Below are 21279 nucleotides of genomic sequence, written 5' to 3'. Positions count from 1 at the left end.
TTTCTCCTGTTTATCTTTGTCAGTTTAATTTTCAGACCCAGCCAGGGACCCCCCAAGAGAACTGAGGAAAGCTTTCTCCTCCCCTCCCTTTCTCTGAATACAGGTAATGACAGCTCACATTTATTAAACATGTTGCTAATTTTCAACGCTCACTAATCCCCACGTTAGATACTATACTCCCTATTTTTCAGATGAGGAAACTGAGATACAGTGAAGACTGTCTCTTACACAGCCAGTGACAGAGGGCAGTGTGGACCGAAACCAAGGCTTGCTGCCTCCAGAGCTGCTTTGGAGGGAGGCTGTGAGAGCTGGAGTTTCCAGACCATTCTGGAGACTCTGCGGGCTGGCCTAAGTGGGTGGGTGGGGTAGGGGGGTGAGGTGGGGATCTGTGGGTTCCGCTGGCTCTGTTCTGGTTTTCGTCAACAGAGACAGTGACCGCCCTGGGGCAGCTATTCTGGCTTCTTCATCTGGAAGACTCAGCTTTGTGAAAACAAGAAATACATTATTTGTGAACTACACAAGACATTTCAGCTCTCTCCAGCAGAAGACCAGAGGCAAGAGGAATTTGCTTCCTGTGGTTAAGTTTCTAGAATGTCAGACACCATAAACTGTAGACCATTCCCAAGTCCTTACAGAAGCTGGTGTTTTTAAGAAACACACAGTGGTGAGGTAGCCTGGCTGGAAGCCCCATTACCTCAAGTGTGGCCCATCTGAGACTGAGTTCCTGGCCTGGCCCTAACCCTGGCCTTCTTGCTGTCCTCCCCCTACCCCGGTGGGTGGCAGCTCTGGCTCCCCGCTGTTCAGGCCCCAAACCTTGCAATCACGAACTGCTCTCTTTCTCCTGCGGCACTGAATCTATCCAGCAGCCGCCCTGTGTGGGAAGGCAGTGTTCTGCAAGCTGTCTTCCAGCCCCACTCTGTGCTGCCACCTCTGGCCTTGGGCCTGGACATTTCCTCACCAACAGAGGGAGCCCACACAGCCTGTGCCCAGCTGGTCACCTCGTATGACACTGTCTTTCCCTAGCTCAACGCATGCCCTTTCATTCTGCTTAAGCATGGGTGCCATATGGCACCCGGCCAGCCCCACTGCTGTGTGTCTTCCTCCGGGAGGGGACAGGGTCTTTCCACCTCGGCACGAGAGTAAGCAGATGCTCGCGAGTCAGACGCCGGGGCAAGACCTGCCTGGGGGATGGGCGCCCACTCCAGAGGCTGATCTCGGCTGAGCGAAGCACTGTCCATCCAGTGCGGTGTTCCCTCCTCAGCACCTCCACGACCGAGGCGCAGTGGGCGCTGGGATCTGAGTCGGGCTGGGACTCAAAGCCGAGACCAAGACCGGCGTTCTGCACCACGGGACGGCTTGTCATCGCCCCACCTCCACCTCCCAGCCCAAGTCCCCAGCACTGTCCTTTCAGAACAAGTCAGACCACGACCAACTCTGCCCTTCTCACTCAGTAAACGCCTCAAAATGACCCACTAGCCCTGCACCATCTGGCCCCTGCTGCCTTCCTGACCTCATCCTCTCCCCGCCTCGCAGCTCCAGCCACTCTGTCGTCCAGACTGAGTGGGCACCCCACACAGACTGTTTCCCGGTGGCCACAGCTGTGGCTCTCAGCATCCCTTGGCCCCAGCGCATGGGTCCCTTCCCAGAGGTCATGTTCTCTTCTTTTAGGGCTCTTTCCTCCTGACAGCAGCCTCTGAAAGTGCTCCCCGAGAACAGGCCCCAGAACTCATGCCACAGCACCGGCAGCAGCAGGCACTCTGCTTCCCTGATGGACGCAGACAGGAGGATGGTGGGGGCTCTGCTCAGGGCCTCCACCTCCGTATTGGGGACAAGCCAGGCTGGGCCAGACACCTGCGGCCAGTGCTCAGTGCCCATCCCCGCCGAAGTGGAGTACGGTCCTGGTCAGGGGACCTTCAGAGCTTCTGGACAGGCAGCAGTTCCAGTTAGCTCTGCCGCCAAGACACAGGGTCTACCAGGAAGAGGTGCCTGTCACCTCCAGACCCACCCTCATCACAGCTTGAGGAGCAACCCCACTACCGACTTGGCTGTCGTTTCGGGGCCCTTCCGCAAGCATTATCACCCTCGGGCAGGCGTTAGTTCTGGAAGGGCACTAAAGTCAGAGAGGCTGCGCTGCCCAAGGGCACACAGCCAGCCAGCGACACAGCAAGACCCACCCGTTACCCGAGTCATGTGACCCAGAGAAACAGACCTCCCTGTGCCATGCTGACAGTGTCCTCCTCTGCAGGGGCCTCAGCATGACGGGCACTGCTGACCAGGAGCCCCTGCCTCCTTGGCCACGACAGAACAGGCTGCTCAGCCCAGGCGGCCTGGGCATTCACAGAACAAAGCCTCCCAGGAGTGGCAGGCCCGGGCCCCACCCAGCGGGATAGCAAACGTGGCTCCACACACACCCTGCTACAGAAATCCCCACACTTTAATGCCCTGGCTCTGGGAAGGGCAGCGGGGGGGCCATGGTGGGTGTCAGGTATAGCAGGCAGCTCCCGCCTCCAGCCCCGGGGGTTCCCAGGGCCAACTGACCAGGTAGTGAGAAACACAAGGACCTCACCCCACTCTGCCGGAGGCTCCTGGGGCGGAGCACAACTGGAAGCCCACAGGCCTTCTGTGGGAGGGCTGGACAAACTGAGGGGGAGGCCCAGGGCCGGGTCGTCTCTGGCCCCTAGAGGCTCGGCTCTGCCAGCCTCAGGTGTGGCTTGGCCTGGAGCCTGCACGGAGCAGCCAAGGGTGGATGGAGGTGAGGAAAGTGGCCATGGTTCCCGGCCTGGAACCAGTGGGGAATGTGGAAGGGAAGAGAGGCCCCGGGGACCTGGAGAGAGGCGTGTGCGCAGGGGCGTTCAGGCAACACCTGAGATGGGGAACGGGAAGACACATTCCACGGCAGGTCCAAGGGGGGGACCAGGTGCAGCCCTAGAACGGCGTCCAGGGCACGAGGAAGGCCACGCAGACCGGACCTCCCCTACAGTTCGTCATCCTGGCCCCCAAGCTGGGGCCAGGCGCAGCGGGGCAGCTTTAGTAGCCCTGCGGACTGTGAGCCTTGCCCTCCAGGCCTGCATAGAGGTCTGCCGGGGCCTCTGGGGAGTCAATCGTCTGGTAGGCGCTGTGCTCCTGTGAAGGCCCGAGGAAACCTGGGGGCGGGGGGACAGAGAGAAAGGAAACACGGAGGGTGAGGGCTCAGGGTGGTCCACTGAGTCCAAACAAAGGCCTGCTCCACCCCCTGCCAGGCAGGCCGGCAGGACAGCAACGGTGGCCACGGCCCGCGCACCAAGCCTTCTGCATGTGTTCCATTCAGTCCTCCCACAACCCTACAGAGCAGGTGGTGTCATTGTCCCCACTTGACAGATGAGGAAACTGAGGGTCAAAGAGATGAACTGACTTGCCTGGCATTACACAGCTCCAAGCTGAGGACTAGGATTCAAACACAGGCAGCGCAAGCCCAAAGCCTGGGCTCTTCGCCACTCCACGTCAGTGCTGCCCCCAAGCGGCGTGCTCAGGAATCAGGGCTGAGGGGCGTCCAGCCCTGGGCCCCTGCTCCCCTCTGGTCCTGGCCCAGGCAGGGTGGGCACGGTTACTCTACCCAGCGATTTTCAACCTTTTTCATTGTGTGGTACACGTAAGCTAATTATTAAAATTCTGCAGCACAACAAAAAAAATATTTTTTTCAGCTCAGACCAAAAAAACAGGTATGCTTTTGATTCGTTCACACCCGGCTGCTGTTGTTGTGTTGGTTGTTGTCATCCTTTAATTTGATAATCTGAGGGAAAAGAGGTCAGTGCCCCTGACTAAACAGTCAGGTGTTACGTGTTGTAAAAATGCTTGCGGCCTGTGGGCTGAAAACCACTGCTCTGTCCAGAAGGCCAGAGCCCGGCCACTGCAGAGCCCAGATAGCTGGGGCTGGGGGGGGCAAGGCGGGCAGTAGGGCTCTCAGTACCTGCCCCCCGCACTCCTATCTACTCTGCTTATTTGTCCTGTGATCTGAAGAAGTCCCAAGGGCTCTGGGCCTCAGTTTCCCCATATGTCCAATGGAAGGATGCTACTGGTCCCCCCTCCACCTCTAGGGCAGGCCCAGGCAGTACTAAGGTCGGCCAGGGCAGGTGCCCCCAGGTCACTCCTGCCCTTGGCCCCACTGCTCCCCAAGGTGGGTTGCCACGGGTCACTCTAACCCTCTTCTGAGGAGTGAAAGGCAGCAGACAGCACCCACCCCTCCCCAATTCTGTCTGAGAGAGGGGTAGGAGAGGAGCACAGGTGTCGGAGCAAGCGGGACACTGGCACGGCCCCATGGGAACGGGTGCAACTCGGGTAGGGCAGTGAGGGGCAGGGCCGAGGTGAGAGGGCCAGTCAGCAGGATGCACACCTGCGCCCAGGGCTGTCTTTGGCTGAGGCCCCGGCCCACGGCAGCAGCATCTCTCCCTTGGCCACCCAGGCCCCATGGGGCAGGAGAGGGGCTCTAGGGATGGGGTCAGCAGGAGCTGACAGGAAGGGGTGGCCCTGCAGGTGCCTTCAAGCCTCAGGCTGCAGACAGCCCAGAGCTGGGACTGGGGCACATTCCCAGCCACATCTGTGCTTGAGCTCAGAGTGGGGTCCTGGCCACCACTCAGCCTGGTGCCTGGTGCCAGGGAAAGGTCACCGCAGGCTGGGATGGTGGGAGACCACGGAGCTCCTGCAGCAGACACCAGGAGCCCACCTTCTGGCCTGGCCCTCAGTGCTCACGCCCAGCCCCTCCCTGCACCCTGTCTCCTGGGGTAGGCTCCCTGGGGCAGGGGCTGTGGGTGAGGCAAGGAGACAAAGGAGACGTGGGGAGATGGCAGTGCCAGCAACTGGCCAGCGAGGGGGGGGCTGGGAGCCAGCCAGAGGGGCGGCCTCACCGGTGTGGAGCGGGAGCGCGCCACCGCGCTCCCGGTACATGTGGTAGACCAGGCAGCAGGAGAATGGCTTGAGCAGCAGGCTGAGGATGGCCATGCCGGCGCCGAAGCGCCCCGTGTCCGTGAGGCCGGACCGCGGGTAGAAGATACTTATGTGGACGATGTCCAGGAAGATGGTGGCCGCCAGTCCACCCAGAAACTGCAAGACAGGACAGCACAGGGCCCAGGCGTGACTGCGTGTCATCCGAGTTTACAAGCACAGTGACGCCCTGCATACCCCCATTGTTCCCCCCACCTCCACCATGTATAGCCCCGAAGCTGCATCTGAGCCCTGTCCTTAGGGTTTGCTGGGAAGCAGCTTCAGTGAGCAGGTAGGACCCAGTGGATCCTGTCACCACCCTTGAGGCCATGCTGAGGCACAAGATTTGGTTTTAGAACCTCCAGGGTGGAAGGTGTCTTGGAGTTCATCCACTCTCCTCCACCGAGGAAACCCCTACTCTGCGAGGCAGCAGCCACCGCCCTTCAAGGGCTTTGTGGGTGTTGGGAAGCTCCCAAGGGAGCACTTGGCGGGGCTGTGTCCACTCTGACCTCCCAGAGTAGTGGAGCTTCCCCTTTGTGGGTGCCACAGCCAAATGCCTCCCTCCTAAGAGGTCCTAGGGAGCGATTTATGAGTTCACATTCCACCACCCTCCAGGCGTGGCCAGTCTGGGCCACTGGTGGGACCCGCCCCATGCCTTTCCAGGGAGAGGCAAGGAGAGACTCCAGCTGTCTGGGCCAGGCAAGCAGAGAGGCAGGCCAGGCTAGTGAACACACACACTCAGGCTGCAAGGGTGGCCTTACCTGCAAGGCTTTAGAAAATGGAAAATGGGCACAAGGAACAGAGAGAAGAGTGGGACAGGTGAGGGGAAGATGGAGCAGGTCCCCACACTGCTTTCCCAGCTCACCATGCTGATGGCGTCGATGGAATCCCGCTGAGCGACGGCCCACACGCCCACGGCCAGGATGGTGAAGTTGGCCCAGGCATACGGGCCAAAGAACACGAGGCAGCCCCTGTAGGAAGTCACCTGAGTCAGGTTAGCAGGTGACTGCCCCACTGGTGCCAACCCTCTCCCACAGGTCACCTCCCTTGAGCTCCACGGTCTGAGAAGAGGCCACCATCTGCCAGACCACTTGTTCCCCAGCTGTGAGCTAGGAACGTCAGCAAATTCCATTGGCTCTGCTTCCAAACAGGATCCCTCCAGGCCCAAACCACCACCCTCTCCAGCCAAGATTTACCAGCCCCACCTCCCCACTGGTCTCCTCACTTCCACTGCTGCCCCCTCCCGGCCATTCTCTGAATAGCAACTAGTAATGTTAATCCCGGGACATCAATCCTCTGCTAAAAAGTCCTCCAACCATTTTCTGTCCCACTTGAAATAAAATACAGACTCTGCCCCATGGCCTAAGGGGCCCTGTGGGCGCCGCCGGTGACACAGCCCTACTTTACGTCCTTCTACCGGGAACACCTGGCATCTTTTTGTCATTTTAGTCTCAGCTCAAATGTGAACACCAAGACTCCTTCCCTGACTGCCCCATTTTAAATGCCACCGTGTCCTTTCCACCACAATGCCCACTCTATTTTATTTTTTAGGGCACGGCAACTAACCGATATGTTTACTTATTTACTTATCAGTATCTGGTACATTTCTAAATGCTTTGAATTGACTCATTCACATGCATTCGTGTTAACCACTCTAGGAAAGAGGCACTATTATCCTTATTTTATGAGGAAACGGAGGCACAGAGAGGTCAAGGAACCTGCCCAAGATCTCACAACTGCTAAGAGGCGGATCTGGGATTTGAACCCAGGTCATCAGGCTCAAGAGGCCATGCTCTTATTCAGCATTTTCACTGGGCTTCGGCTGCCCGGCATGCAGCGAGGCACTCTGTAAACTCAACAACATTGACTAAAGCGTACCATAGAGAAAGCACGTGCAAAGCACTTGCGTGTAGAGTGCAGCTGGGCTCAACAGTCCTTGGGGGTTTTCAGAAAGCAGGTGCTGGGGCTGCGGCCCAGACTCACTAACTCGGAAGCTAGGGGAGTGTGACTGAGAAACCTGTACTTGACCTTGCCACCCTGGATGAGGGCTCAAAGCTCCTAGGAGGCAGTGATGGCAAAGGCCTCTGGGAGGGAACTGCCTGCCCCTCCAACATTCCTGGGTTGTGGGGAGTTTGCTGATGATCTGCGTGACAAAAGTGCTATTTAGTCTTGGAACTGGCTGGGAGACAGGTGGACCCATGTCCCAGGAGACAGGCAGACACAGAAGCAGACACTCTGGGGTCACTTACCAGGTCGTCAGCAGCCAGTGAGCCAGGATGATCATCTGCGGCATGAGATGGGGGTGGGGGAGAGAGATCTGTGAGTGTGACTGCCGTGGGGGTGGGGGTTGGGGTGGGGGAACTTCTAGAGCCAGAAAACACAGCAGGTCCCTCCCTAGCCCCTAAGTAAGGGCTTCACAGATGTCTGCTGAAAAACACCAGCAGTGCCAAGTGAATCGGGGTAGAGGAGCAGGAGGCACAGGCCAGGTGTAGGGGGGACACTGCCACAGCCGACACCCACGCCCTTCTTGCTCCATCGGGCCAGAGGCTCCTTTGGTGAGCGGGAATCTGCTCTGGAAGGGGAGGAGACCTCGATTGGAGCTCGCCAATACAAATGAGCCAAAAGGGGTCTGACTCCACAGCCCCCAAAACTCAGAAGACCAGGAAAATTATTCTGTAAGGACTGATGAGCCAGACGTTAGGGAGGTCCTGAGACTTTGAAAGGGCCGAGTCTGTACATCACAGGCTGGCTCTAAAAGGAATCTGTGTGATCATCTACCTTTTGTATGCGTGAGCACTTCCTATGTGTTGGGTGCGTTCTAGGTACTTCCTATACAGGAACTCCTTTCATCCCCCCAGCCCTCTGAGGTGCATTCGAGAGCTGATACAGCTGAGGCTCAGAGGGAAGTAATGTGCTCAAGGTCACAGAGCTGGACAGCAGCAGAGCCAGGATTCAAACCATCAGCCTCCCTGGGCCTGTGTGTGAACTGGCTCACCCCACTACAAAGATGGGCAAACGGAGGCGGGGAAGGCTTCCTCTTCCACGGGTTTCTTCTCCCAGGGGCTTAAGAGAAGCGACCAGATGGTTCTCAGTTTGTTAAATATTTACTGAGAGCTGCTTGGCGGCTGCCCTGCCCTGCGGAGACTGGACTGCATGCCGAGCAGAGGTAGCCCCGCACCGCCCTCCCCAGCGGGAGACAATCGCTAATCTGACAACCACCTGAGGAACTAGGGATCTGATGAGACCCCTGTCCTGAAGGAAAGTTACAACAAAGGAAGAGAAACCTCATTCTACAACAGGCCACCAAGATGAAAATGGTGAGCAGGGGGTTACGCAGGGGCAGAGAGAAAAGAACATTTCAAGCAGAAGGGACATCAACTGCTCTGTGAACATTCTGGAAACTGAACAGAAGCCTATGTGACTAGAGCAGAAGATAAGAGGAGAGTGGGGGAGGGACAGGAAGCTGGGTGTGGGCAGGAGTGGGCGTGAGTGGGGAGAAGAATCCTGATCTTTATCTTAAGAGCTCACCACTGTCCCCTCTAACAGGAAGCACTGCCCACAGGCAGGAGGGGATCTGCCACGCCATGTGGCTGGCCACAGGTCCTGGTGTCTGGCTTTCAGACTAAGACGCGGAGGAAGGAGGCACAGGGGTGGCAGCTCATATCCCCACCTTCCCCCTGAAAATCAGCACCTGGTGGTTCCCACTGCTGGCTTGTTTCAGAACCGGGCCTCCTCTGCAGGGCTCTGGCTCCTCCGTCTAGGGTGTGCACACATTGGCTGTTCGCCACGTGGCCCGGCAGAGCCCAGCCCTACTGTAGCAAGGCTAACAGCAAGGCTAAGGCAAGGCTAACGGCTGAGACACAGGAGGGCAGCGGATCCGCAGGGGAGCCCCTGGGGAGGTCACTTGCCATGACCTGTGAGATAAAGACGTTTCCAAGAGACAGAGCGAAAACCTGGCTAAGGTCTGAAACGATACCATCCCTTTGGGGAAGAAAAGAGAATAAGCTGGAAATAGTGCAGATCCTCCAAAGGCATCCAGTCCCGTCCATGGACATCGCTTTTGTTTTATAAATATTTAAGAGGTGTAGCACTATTGGATCATTCTCTTAAGCCCCTGGAAAAGAAGCCCACTGAAGACTAAGCCTCCTCTTCCTCAGTTTCCCCATCTTTGGAAGGGGGGGCATACCCCCCTCTAGGTCTATATCCAGGTCAGCTCCAACAAGAAACCTGGCCAAACCCGCCCAAGAGAACAGTGACTCATCTCAGCACAAAAGAACTGTCTGTAGGCTCTGGGGCAGGCTTCCGGGTCACCAAGGGGACACCTGGGATTCTCAGGCACTGCCCTAGAGAATGCGGGAAGGGATCTGAGAATGCATCCAGGGAAAGAGGAAAGAAAGACCTGAGCTCCTGGACCCTTCACACAGTGCTCACCTAGGGGGTCTGCCCAGCTCTTTCCCAGGTGGTGTCTGCAATGCGTCAGCAGGCCGGAGGGGAGAGGGTCAAAGAGCCAAGGAAGCTGGGGTCATGGGGTGCTGGATTAGGAATAGGAGCCCCGGGTTCTGGTCCAGGGACCAGGTCCCTTTGTGTCTGAGCCCCAGGTGCCTTCCTTCTCTGTGAAATGGAGGCAACACCTGTCACCCATGTGTCCCATGGGGGTGCCTCAACCACAGACGGGCAGGCATCTGGATGGTCCCTGTATGCATCGGCTTAACAAGCACACACGCCTGTGTGGGACAGGCATCCTGTAACGGCATCAGCAAGAGCAACTCCCGCGACTGACGAGGACCCGCCTGCCATGTGTCTACACTACCCTGAACACTTAACCCTCCTCATTCCTGCAACTCCATGGAGGAGAGTGTTAATCCCGTTTTACTTATGAGGAAACTGAGGCTGTGAGAGATCAGGTAAACTGGCCCAAACCGGAACACTCATAAATAATAGAGCGCAGATGCAAATCTCAGAATCGCCCCATCCAGGCCGAGTCTTTATGCCAATAAACATGTAACGCTGCACCACCACCTGGACCACTGGGTCCTCCTCTTATCGCCCCACAAGATAGGGGTTATTTTTATCCTCTTTTTTACAGTGAGGAAACTGATACTCAAAGAAACTTGCTCAAGGTCACACGGCTGTACATAGCAAAGCCTGGCCTTGACTGCCGGTCTGGGCCCAAGGCCTGCGCAACTGTCAGGGCCTGGGAAAGCAAGGGAAGAGCAGGAGGAAATGAGGTTCAGCCGGAGGAAGGGAAGGCTAAGGGGAAACCAAGGGGGCATGTGGACAGGGTCTTAGGCCCTATGTGTGCCACTAGAGGGCGCATGGGGGATCGGGGTGAGGGTGGAGAACCTCAGATCAACACACAGATCGATTCGTGGAATATATTCCTACCAGCTCCGTGCAAACTCCACCTGTTCCACGAGGTGGTGCGATCCCCGAGGGCGGCTGAGGCTAAGGGCCACGCATCAGGGCTGCCTTAGTGGGGAGACAGAATCAGCCAAATATGTGGGTCTGATCCTGGACTCAAGACAGGAAGCTGTGTGACCTTGGGCAAATCACCTGACCTCTCAGAACTGCTGCTTGCTCTTCTGTCCCTAAGGGCCAACAGGCCCGTTTCTCAGGGTTGTTGAGTGGATCTAGTGGTATGGGGGTGGGGGCGGGGGGTGAAGAGGCGTCTGAGACACTCAGCGCAGTGCCTACCAGGTGGTTGGCCCTTGATACCCAGCTGTCCTGAGCTCTTAACTCAGGCTGTACTACCCTACCCCTACCCCTTCCCAAGGGCCTCTTCCAACAAGGCCTCAGGGATCCAAGTCTAGTCCTTTCTAAGCTTGTCCCGAGGTCACTCCTCCCACCCAGGACTTGCCTCAGGACAGGGCTCGGTGAGAGACCGCCCTTTGAGCAAAGGGCCTGGGGCAGCTGTTTCTTCTCACTGGGCACCACGGCCCACCCCGGCTGGGCACAAGCAGGCATTCGGCCAACGCCCAAGAAATGTATGAAACAAGGGAGGGAGTGCGGAGGTGCGGGGCACAGGGGCACACTTCCCCAGCTCCCTGGGGGCCCTGACCTCAGAACATCCCACCTAAGTGCCTGCGAACAAGGGATCAACAGCTGCCCTCCACAGGGTGGCCAGATTTAACAACAAAAACACAGAACACCCAGTTAACTTTTAATTTCAGATCATGAATATTGTGTTACTATGTCCCAAACATTGCCTGGAATATACTTATGCTAAAAAAAAAAATCACTCTTTGAGGATCTGAAACTCCAATTCAGCTGGCAACCCGAGCCCCTCAGGACCTCCCAGCACTTACTTGTCTCTGACTAGCGGCAGCAAAGACCCTTTGTGACAAGGAGTCTTATTTCCCAAGCCAAGGGGAGGACCAGCCGTTTCATTCTGGGCCCCCAAAGCCAGCGCAGCTCGCACGTGTGGTGGCCTGCGCCCGCCTGGCTGGCAGGCCCGTAAAGTTGCTCCAAAAAAGCCCAAACAGACTAAGTGCTCCTGATGGACATAAACCGTCAAGGCAGACGTCGGCCCTCTAACTGGTGGCCAGGAAAGGTCACAGCTTTGAAGTCTGACCAGGTGGGTCCAGGTCCTGACTCTGCCACTGAATCCCCATGGGACCTCGGCAAGTTATTTACCTGATCTGAGCTACACTGCGTTCACCCGTAAAAAGATGACAGTATCAGCTTTCTTGGAAGGCTGCTGCGATTAAATAAATAACCCGGCAGACCACAGATGCCCCTTTCAATTCCGGCCCCTCTCTCCATCACCTGATTTTCTCTTAGCATTATTTTAGGAAATCCCTAATCAGAGAAAAGGCGGCCGGCATTAACCCCACACTGCCTGAAACAGAATGAGTACGGGTGCCACCAAACCTCAGTTGCCTTCATGTCATTTCTCCCCAGCTAACAGGCATCCCAAGCCCGTTCGCTTGCTCCAGCCCTCACACTACGCAGCTGCTGACCGCTGTTGAGCAGAATGGAACCTTCGGGAGGCTGGCCAAAGGAGTGTGCTTACAAAATCGGCCAGTGTGAAGTCACAGCACAGAATACGTTTCGTGACCCAAATATGGACGATGTGCTGTTTCAGTCATTTATCACTTGGGTTCCTTGGGTGCCAGACACCACTGGCTGCTAAATGCTTTGTCACTTGCGACTCTTTCTGGATATGGGTCTCAAAGGAGTCTGCACCAGGACCCAAAATGGCAGGTTTGGTCCAAGGTTCACAGCCTCCCTATGAAGCTACAGGCTCTGCCCCTCCACCCCAAACACCTAAAGCAGCACAGAAGACTGGGGGCGGAGGGCAGGTAGAAAAAGAACAGTCAAGGGCACCCTGAGGAGCTGGGGACGAGGCTCAGGAAATGAAGACACCCCCGGAAGCCCGGCAGTGTTTTCATAAGTGCACAAAGTTAGGGTTTTCTGCTTTTAAGCAATTTCTACTGAAGTTCGTGTTTCTTAGGAAATAACTACGCTGGGCTTATATATTTTGGAAAAACTACTTGTCTGGGAAATGTAATTTTCTTAACCTGGTTTAGCAAACAGAGGAGGGTACCAGGAGGTACTGGGAAGCCAGGTGAAAGGTCTAGCTCCCCCCATCTCCGTCGGTGAGCGTAGGTGTCCCGCCTCCAAGCCCTGCCTCGGGCTCTCCGAGGGCCCCTCCCCCGCGCCTCCCTCTTTCTCCAGGGGAATTCTGGGCGTGTAGGCCACAGCGAGCCTCCGGGCAGAACGCTCCCAGCTGGAGGGGCTGGCTCCGGGAACCAGCGGCCCTTTCCCTACCCCTATCGCCTCCAGTTCCCTCTCGATCTTCCCTGAGGGCCTTTTCCTGAACCCCACTCCCTGCCCTGGTCTGTCTGCCCACCTCCTTCTCACCTGGGGCTGTACATTCTCTTCCTCCCTACCTCTCCTCATTCCCACGCTGCTGTCGGCCCTCTCACCTCTAACACCCCACTTTAAAAAAGCAAACGCCACCCCCCCCCCGGGAGACCCGCCCCGCGCCTGCCTGCGGCGTGGCCACCCCCGCCCCGCCACGCCCGTCGCCACCTTCAGGTTCACGACGGGCAGCTCCATCCCGACCCAGGAGGAAGGCACCGGCGCGACAGCCGAGGAGGCTCCCGGCCTGCAAACTCCAAATGAAAACTTGCCAGCCCCGCCCCGCCCGCAGCTCCCACTCCAACCCCAGCTCAACTCCCGGCCACGTGAGTCGGGTCACGGGACCGCTGCTGGGTTGCTAGGAGACGGCGTCGTGCTGCACGCGCTTATTCCAGGCTCCCAGCTCCCGCCACTCACTGCTCCGGCTGCTGCCCCGGGCGGCTGGAGACCACCAGGATTTCGTCGCAGAGAGCGCAATATCTTGCCTGGTTAATATTCCAGCAGGTGGACTGATGGGACCACCTGCTGCCAGGAGAACCTGGGGGAATGTCCAGGTGCAAATTGCGGATGTGGCCACCGGCTGGTGTCTCATTTCTTAGGGCATCCTCACTCCTCCCTACTTCCCGGTGTTAAGGAGGAGGCATTTACAAGACCTACCTCATAGGATCCTTGTGAGAATAAATGGCCAAATTCATGTTGTCAAAGAAAAATTATTTTGACACTTGTTAAAATGGTAAGGAAAGCTTTATTCCAGACTCTTGCAATAAGGATATTGCAAGAGGTGAGGGAAATCAAGCTTAATTATGAACACAGCAAGGACAAATGGGATTTCCTAGCCAAGCAGCAGAGTGGGGGGTCAGTGGATGGAAAATTCCTGAGGAGATGTCGAGGCTGGGTGGGATCATGCTGAACTGACCTGACCAGATTCCTGCTAAAAAAAAAGGCAGGCCAGGCACGGGAGACATCGTAAGTGTGTGTGGGGCGGGGGGCGGGGGGCGGGAGGGACTTGATCAGATACCAAGGGGGATCCGATATCAAGGTCAGGATTCTCGCTACAACTGGGCTTTGCAGGCCCAGCAAGAACAGGATGGACACAGAGGCCAGGCTGAGCCAAACTGGCCTCAAGGACAGGGCTCAGAGGAGCCAAAGTCAAGTTTGGTCAAGCACAGAGTTTTTGTCAAGGCAAAGTCCCTGGCACTCAGCAAATGGACAGTACATTACATGATGTCATTATGATGCACACACTAGGGGCCGATGGATGGGCGGCGCCCACTTGAGTTAAGACACTAAAAGCTTTAGAAAGACCTGGCGGGGAGGCCAGCAGAAAACCTATAGGATGCGTCTGTCTCCGGAAGGAAGAAGACTGGAGAGGACAGATCCTGTCAACATCCTGTTTGTCCCTTAACCGCAAATGGAAGAAGTTGAGGCAAGAAAAGTCTCTCTCACCAGGCATCTCAAAGTGACCACCCCAAACAGGAACATCAGTTCCTGCTACCTCCATCCTCCTCCCCACTCCCGCCTTCCCCCATGACTGGAGAAAACCTTCATGTGCAGAACACCAGCTTTCCTTTGGAGTCCCCTGGGATGAGCGTCCCCTGGGGTCCATCTGAGAACTTGCTCTTGTTTCCAGGAAGCCGGGGATCCCCGCGGGAACCTGGGAAGCTGCCTGGGTGTGTCCTGAGATCATAACAAGACACAAGCTCTCTTCAGATACAGAGGGGATTTTCCTGGGTGGGCATGGGGACTTCTGCAGGACCTGTGGGCCTGATCTAATGCCCCACGTGGAGGTACAGTCCCCCTTCCCGGGGCAGAGCAGCACAGCCCCTGCCGTTGTAACCAGGGACAGGTGAGCTGTAGAGAGCGGCCACATGGCTACAACGAGCTGGACTTTTCGGGATTTAGAGCACAGGGGAACAGCTCTAGGCCGGACAACAAGAGTGTGAGTCCTGGCTTTGTCCACTTACTGTCCAGACTTGGGCAAATTGCTTTGCCTCTCTGTACTTCAGTTTGCTCATCTGTAAAATGAGGATAATAGCAGTATCTTCCCCAAAGTGCTGTGAGGATTCGCAACATGAAAAACACAGTGAACAGTGCTTGCCAGACTGAATCAGGGTTGGCTATATTTATACCATTAATGATTAGTTAATTATTGTGAATTACTATTGACGGCAGAGTACCTAGAAAAGAGTAACTCCTCAGTAAGTGGTGGGTATGATAACACTGTTATTAGATTATTATTGATCAGTTTCCTTCTAAGAAATGTTCCCCAGGTGCTGCAAATCCTAGAGGTGTTTACTGCAAGCCCGGCGGTCTGTAACAAGACCCTGATCACCTTGTCAGGAGAAAATGCAGAACGAGCATTTGCTGGGATTAGAGCTGACATTGTTAAGTGCTCATTTGGTGGCAGACGGTGTGTGAAGTGCTCAGGGGAACTGCTCATTACCGCCCCATGCTGTAGGTACCAGTCTTACCCAGAGTTACGGTGAGGTGAGGTGATTGAGGTTAAGAGGAGTTAGGAGGCGTGCCCAAAGTCACATCCCTGACTGCATGAAACTGGGCTGGGACCCTAGGAGGTCTGGCTCCAGGACCCTGACATTCAGCCACTGAGCTCTGCTGCCCACATTCAAGGGAACTACTGCCCAGGCTGAGACGGAAAAGATGGAGGCCAGGAGGGGAAGACACATTGGAGCCGGATGAAACACAGGGCCGGGTCTGCGTAGTATCTCTGCAGCTCACGCAGTGACACTGCATTCATCCCGACCAGCTGGGGCCAGAGGCGGGGGAGGCGAGGACAGACCCAGCCGCCTGGGGTAGGGAGGGAGCCCAGGGGCACAAAGGAAAGTGAAACAGTTCTCAATGAGTCAGAGTTCCTGCTATGACCCAGTCACAACTAAGGAAGGACAAGTGGACCCCCAAAAAGCACATTCCACAAGGTTTCTTGGGGGGAGGTCATACATTTAGTGAGTACACTTTTGGAAGTCAAGTTTAAGTTTTTCATGTCCCTCATCAATCCTGTCTTTCTCAGCCATGTTTTATCTTAGTACCTTCAACATAGAAACTGACCTGCAGAATAGGCTCATTCATTTCTTCAGACAACGGTTATTGAACAGCTACTTGGGCGAATATCTAACTGAGGAGGGGCTGGGTCACATGGTGGGGGTATATGTAGCCTTTTAAGAAATTGCCAGATGGTTTTCCAGGTTGTTTGTACTGTCCTATTTTATTTTCTTTGTAGCACATATCAATATCTGAAGGTATTGCTCTACCAATTCACTCGTTTCCTTGTTTATTGTCTTCTCCCCGCTCCCCCCCCCCAAGTAGACTGCAAGTCCTAGGAGGGTCTTGACATCTCAACACTTGCCTGGTGCATAGTAGGTGTTCAGGGAATGGACGGACACACGGAAGTGGAACACATTTGCGTGTACCACCTCCTCTCTCACAGGCACCTGGAAGACCTGCCACCCAGTCCTCAGGGTGCTGCTAATAATCCGGGCTCTGGCCTGGAAGTCACTTGGTCAGTGCCGCTGGTTATGAAAACGGCTGATGAAGCAACCACAGCCATTTCCTTCCGGCGGTTGCTTGTGTCCTTTAAAGCTATATTTTTGATCCCTGCCTTGCCCCCTCCTAGCAGGGTGATCTGGGGCAAGTTACTTAGCCTCAGGGTGATTCGGGGGATCACGGGAGATAATTACACAGCCTGCCTGGCACAGCTCCTGCGCTTGGTAAATGCTCAGTGAGCAAGTAGCTGCCCTGCTGCTACAGGAAAAAAAAAAAATGCAGCACCTTTCAGCATCTCTCAGCATCTCCTTGCCCACCATAAACACCAGGATGGAAGCAGCGGGGGAAAAAGTCCCCTTTGATGCAGAGAAGACTCCACCCACACCCCTTTCCTAGGAGCAAAGCCTGAGAGCCTCCCCAGCCCTGACCGCCGCCCAGCACTGCCACTTTGCATCTAGAAAATGGGGACAGTAATAGTGAACCCTGGGGCTGTGTCAGGCACACAGGAGGCATTGAATATAAAAGCTCTGAAATGATTTCCAGCTGTCCTTCAGTCCTCGAAGTTCTGGACACCCAACAACTCTGATGTGGGCTGGCCACCCCCTTTTTCCCAAGTGGGTACATCAGACTGGAACAGAGAAAACCACCAAGATGCTGTCTGCAAGGCACAGGCGCCTGTGAGAAAGCAGGGCCCTCCGCATCAGAGAAGGGTCTGGAGGGCAGAGCGAGGCTCTCGGTGGCCCAGGGAACGTCACTGGGATTTGGTCTGGAGACCTGTCCTCCATTGTTTCTGCTTGGCTTGTCACAACGCACTGGGTGGCTCTGCGTTCCCTGGCCCAGGTTCCAGCAGAGCTGGGGGAGGAGGCCTGGAGTTCTGTTGCTCATGCTGTTCTCCGTATCTGTGGGCGTGCTCTTCTCACTCTGAAGCCAGCAGCCAGGAACAGACAGCGGGAAATGGGGCAGAAGAGAAGGAACAGGAAGAACAGAACCCTGTGGATGGGGGTTGGGTGGCTCTTCTGGGCTCCCAGACTTCACCGCCGTCCTTTGGCCCAGGTTCTGGCTGATGCCAAGATTCTACGAGTATCAAACGCCACTATGATTCATTAGTAAAATCACTGTGTCCCTACAGCCATTCACTCAAAGCAGGAAGGGGGTGCGACCTTGGGGGAAGCACATGGCTGGAGGGAGGCACGGGGTTGGGGTCGAATCTGCTGCTTCCCTCTTCCTGGGTTTTCTGGAGGGGGCTGGACATTGCTGGGAGGTGCGAGAGGCCCTTCTCCAGAGGAGACACTTGTTTTTTGGACTAGCCAAAACGAAGGGGGTCTGATTCAGAACTATCTGTCCCAATGGCACAGATTTCAGACTTACAGGAGCATCCATTGCTGACTTTTATAGGCTCAGCCAGGCTCCTTGAATGCTCCTCCTTGACCCTTAAAATGCAGCCAGTAATCTCTAATGTCCCTATTGTGTCCCCATCTCGTTGGGGTCCTATGCAAATTACTACTGGGTGAGCCCCATCCTGGCGAGTCCTCACCGAACCCTTAGCGATGTAACTCTGGCCCTCCAGAGACCCGTGTGCTCATGCTGGGCACCAGAGAACCCATCAGAACGCCCTTGGACGCTTGTGCGTGTGGGAGAAGCAGAAAGGAGACGCCTGGGGCTTTTTGAGTTCCAGGAAACAGTGGTTGTGTCAGACACCAGCCAGAGAGAGAGATTTCAGACGCTGTTGCTCAAGACCAAGATGACCCATCTGCCCAGCGCTCGCTGACCTGTCCTGTGGCCACTCTTTGTTCCCCTCGTCCTGCTCTGGCAACGCTCCGCGTGTCACCATGTGGACATGCATGCTTGCGTGTGTCTGCACACGCACACACCTGCACTGAATGTGTGCTGGCTGCCTCCTGCCTCCCCCTGCCTGTCCTGGTTCTGCCCTCTGTACCACTTCAGGCCGGTTTCAAGCTACCACCTCCTTCTCTCTGTCCTGCTCCCCTCTCTCCACGGGGGCAGAATTGCAATTCTGAGGGAAGCCCTGGCTGCACCCTAGAGGTGGCTCAGACACACAGCAATCAAGGCCAGTTATGGCCACCATGCCCCGCAGCCCCCAAGATGCCCACCTGCCACGGGGCTTATCCTGGTGTTCGCTTCCACTCTCTGTCACTGGGCCAGCTCACTGCAGACAGCTTCCTGTCTGGCTCTGTGCAGGCTCCCCGAGGGCAGCGAGGGGGCCGGGGCTCAGGCGGGGGTGGGGCAGAGAGAAGAGGAGAATGAGGAAGCAGGTGGTGGGGCTGGGCCGGGTGCTTCCACAGCCCCTGCCAGTTGGGGAGCCCCTGGGAGAAAACCTGAGAGCCCCTCCAGAAGGCAGCGTGAAGGCGAGGACATGTCCTTTGGTTCTGGCAGCCCAGGGCTGGGGCCTTCCCCACGGAGCCCCTGTGAGGCGCTGACCGCAGCCTTGGAGATCCTGGCTGAGCTGGAGGGTATGGGGGGCGCTGTACAAGGATGGGTGACTGGCTACCAGCAGGTGTGCAGTACACCTGAGGCATTCCAGAGGCAACATGGGGTGAGTGAACACAATCAGGTTTGGAGTTGGGGAGACTTGGGTGGAGCCCCTGGCACTGTCACCAAAGGCTACTTTGACACGTGGCCTTTATTTCTCAGTGCCTTAGTTTCTCTCCTCTGCAAAATGGGGTCCAACAATTTCCAGCTCTGTAAGAGGGCGGGGGACACAGCAGTGGACACAGCCCAATGGACAGAGACTGGGGTTGTACTTGAATGGATGCGTTTCTTCTCTAAACATGTACAGCCCCCCTTATCCGTCTCTCTTAGATATTCCAAGACCCCCAGCGGATGCCTGAAGCCTCGGGTAGACTGAACCCTACCTAGACCAAGCCCTACATAAGCTGTGTCCTTCCCCATACAGACATAAATACCTAGGATAAAGCTGCACACAGAAATCAGGCACAGGAAGGGATCAACGACAGTGACTAATGAAAGTGGGACAAGTGTAACAAGGATGCTGTACTAAAAGTCATGCGAATGTGCTCTCTCCCACAAAACATCTTGTCTTGTATGGGACGCACCCTTCTCCTCGTGAGGACAGGAGAAGACAGGCACCTATGTGGCCAGACAAGTGAGGCGAGTGAGATGCTACGGAGAACAAAGGTCGCTGGGGCACAAGCACGGCAGTGGTCTGCCCGGTAACCAAGGCGGCTGCTGCCGGGGAGTGCAGCGCAGGGGTGCCCGTGTTTTCGGCATCTCTGCGCCACACTGGAAGGACAAGAGTTGTCTTGGGCCACACATTAAACACGTTGTAACACATAATCACAAGAAAATCTCACAACGTTTTAAGTAAATTTACAATTTTGTGTTGGGTCATGTTCACAGCCATCCTGAGCCGCATGCAGCCTGTGAGCCACGGGTTGCCGCATCCCCCCCCCCCACCGCCGCCCCGGTACTGCATGGATACAGACTAGACAAAGGGATGACTTACGTCCCAGGTAGGACAGAGCGGGATGGCATGAGACTTCACTACACTGCTCAGAACTGCATACAACTTAAAACGTATGACTTGTTTATTTCTGCGATTTTCCACTTAATAGTTTTGGACCACAGGTAATTGAAACCATGGAAAGGGAAAGCGTGAATAAGGGTCACAAGAGGTCAGTGAGCTGACCAGTGCTCACTGCAGCTGCTACTGAGACAAGAGGTGTCCTTCTTGGTGCTAAGCCAGGCCACCCCCTTGCCAGTTCATGTCCTTTCCCAAGATGGCATCTGAGCCTGCCCAGGCCCAGCTTCAGGCGGTGTTCCTTCGTTCTTCCCCATCCTGCCAAATTTGGCACCTGTATTTCTCTTGCGCTTGGCCACCCAGGCCTGGAATGACATTGGTGGAGGCCAGCCTGCTGTGACCAGCCTCCTAATCTCCTTGGGACCTTAGCTGCCCCAACCCCACAATGGGGAGGGAGGCAAAAATATGAGGACCACGGGAGGTCAGAGACCCTTTCTGCCTTGTTTACCGCTTAGCTTGAGGCAAAGGCTCAATCAAAGGTGTGTGTGAATGAAAGAGAATTGGAGGGTGGGGGATACACTAAGCTGACAGTCCCCTCCAAACTCGTGGCCTGCACAGGCAGGCCACCTCCTGGCGGGGCAGAGAGAGACAACAAGTCCGCTTGGTAAAAGCATCATCTCTTTATTTACAGTTCAAGAGAGCGCATGCAATGCAGGACTACGAGGGCGTGGCACCTGCCCCAGCCCCCTGCTGCCCCACACTTTAAAGAGGAACCACCGACCCCCAGGGAAGTTGCAAAGAGTCCTAACACCCAGCACTGAGGGCCCCAGGCCCAGGTGCCCCACTTGATTTTCTCTAAAAATAAAGACCAGTTCCAGCCCCGGAGGCAGAGTCTCCGAGCCTTCACGCAGTTCACGCAGGTTGTGAACTGGGCAAACTGGACTGCCCACTCACACCTGAATGTAAATGCCCCTGAATCATCCAATGTCCCTGTGTCCTAGGCCTGTCTCTCACCTCACCTTGCGTAAAAATGGCCTGGAGAACTTGTAAAAACTCACATGGCCGGGCCCCACCCCCAGAGATTCTGACTCAGCAGGTGGGGTCCAGGGGGCCTGCATTTCTACGCAGCTCCCAGGTGGAGCACAGCAGGAGTCAGGAGGGGCTCGGAAGCCTCTCCCGCCCAGAAGAGGCCACCAATCCTGAATCCCAGCACCCCTCCGACACACAGGATGCGGAAAATACACTCGCAGCAATGCAAGCCTCCTGTTTTGTGAACCGCTAGCGCCTGCCACCCCTGCCCAGCACACACACACTCCCACACCCTCCTCACAACCCCCCATGAGAGCAGGGGTCATCGTAGAGGTGACGGTGCCCCTTCCAGCCTGTGAAGCCCCAAAGGGGGAGCCAAAATAGTTTGCTTTTTGGCCCCTCTTGCCATCTCTCCCAGCAGCTGGTTTCCCTTG

At 56.0% G+C, this 21279-nt stretch overlaps 1 protein-coding gene across 1 annotated transcript; it reads right to left on the bottom strand.

Moving 5' to 3' along the window:
• Window positions 1-481: 481 nt before the first annotated feature.
• AGTRAP (angiotensin II receptor associated protein) lies at window positions 482-13131 on the bottom strand. The gene is made up of 5 exons (XM_053921000.1): window positions 12991-13131; window positions 7206-7240; window positions 5822-5927; window positions 4881-5076; window positions 482-3143 (listed from the first exon to the last, which is right to left on the bottom strand). Exons 1-5 carry the CDS (start codon window positions 13015-13017, stop codon window positions 3028-3030), a joined length of 480 nt encoding a protein of 159 aa, XP_053776975.1. The 5' UTR covers window positions 13018-13131; the 3' UTR covers window positions 482-3027.
• Window positions 13132-21279: the final 8148 nt, after the last annotated feature.

Source organism: Desmodus rotundus, chromosome 3 (genome assembly GCF_022682495.2).
Source record: "Desmodus rotundus isolate HL8 chromosome 3, HLdesRot8A.1, whole genome shotgun sequence".
Taxonomy (NCBI): domain Eukaryota; kingdom Metazoa; phylum Chordata; class Mammalia; order Chiroptera; family Phyllostomidae; genus Desmodus; species Desmodus rotundus.
This window is presented reverse-complemented; position numbering and strand designations above follow the sequence as displayed.

Coding starts and splice junctions, on each gene's coding strand:
- AGTRAP (XM_053921000.1), bottom strand. CDS start 13,017: ATGGAGCTGCCCGTCGTGAACCTGAAG. Junction 7,241..12,990: donor TGCCCGTCGTGAACCTGAAG/GTGGCGACGGGC, acceptor CTCATGCCGCAG/ATGATCATCCTGGCTCACTG. Junction 5,928..7,205: donor CACTGGCTGCTGACGACCTG/GTAAGTGACCCC, acceptor GACTTCCTACAG/GGGCTGCCTCGTGTTCTTTG.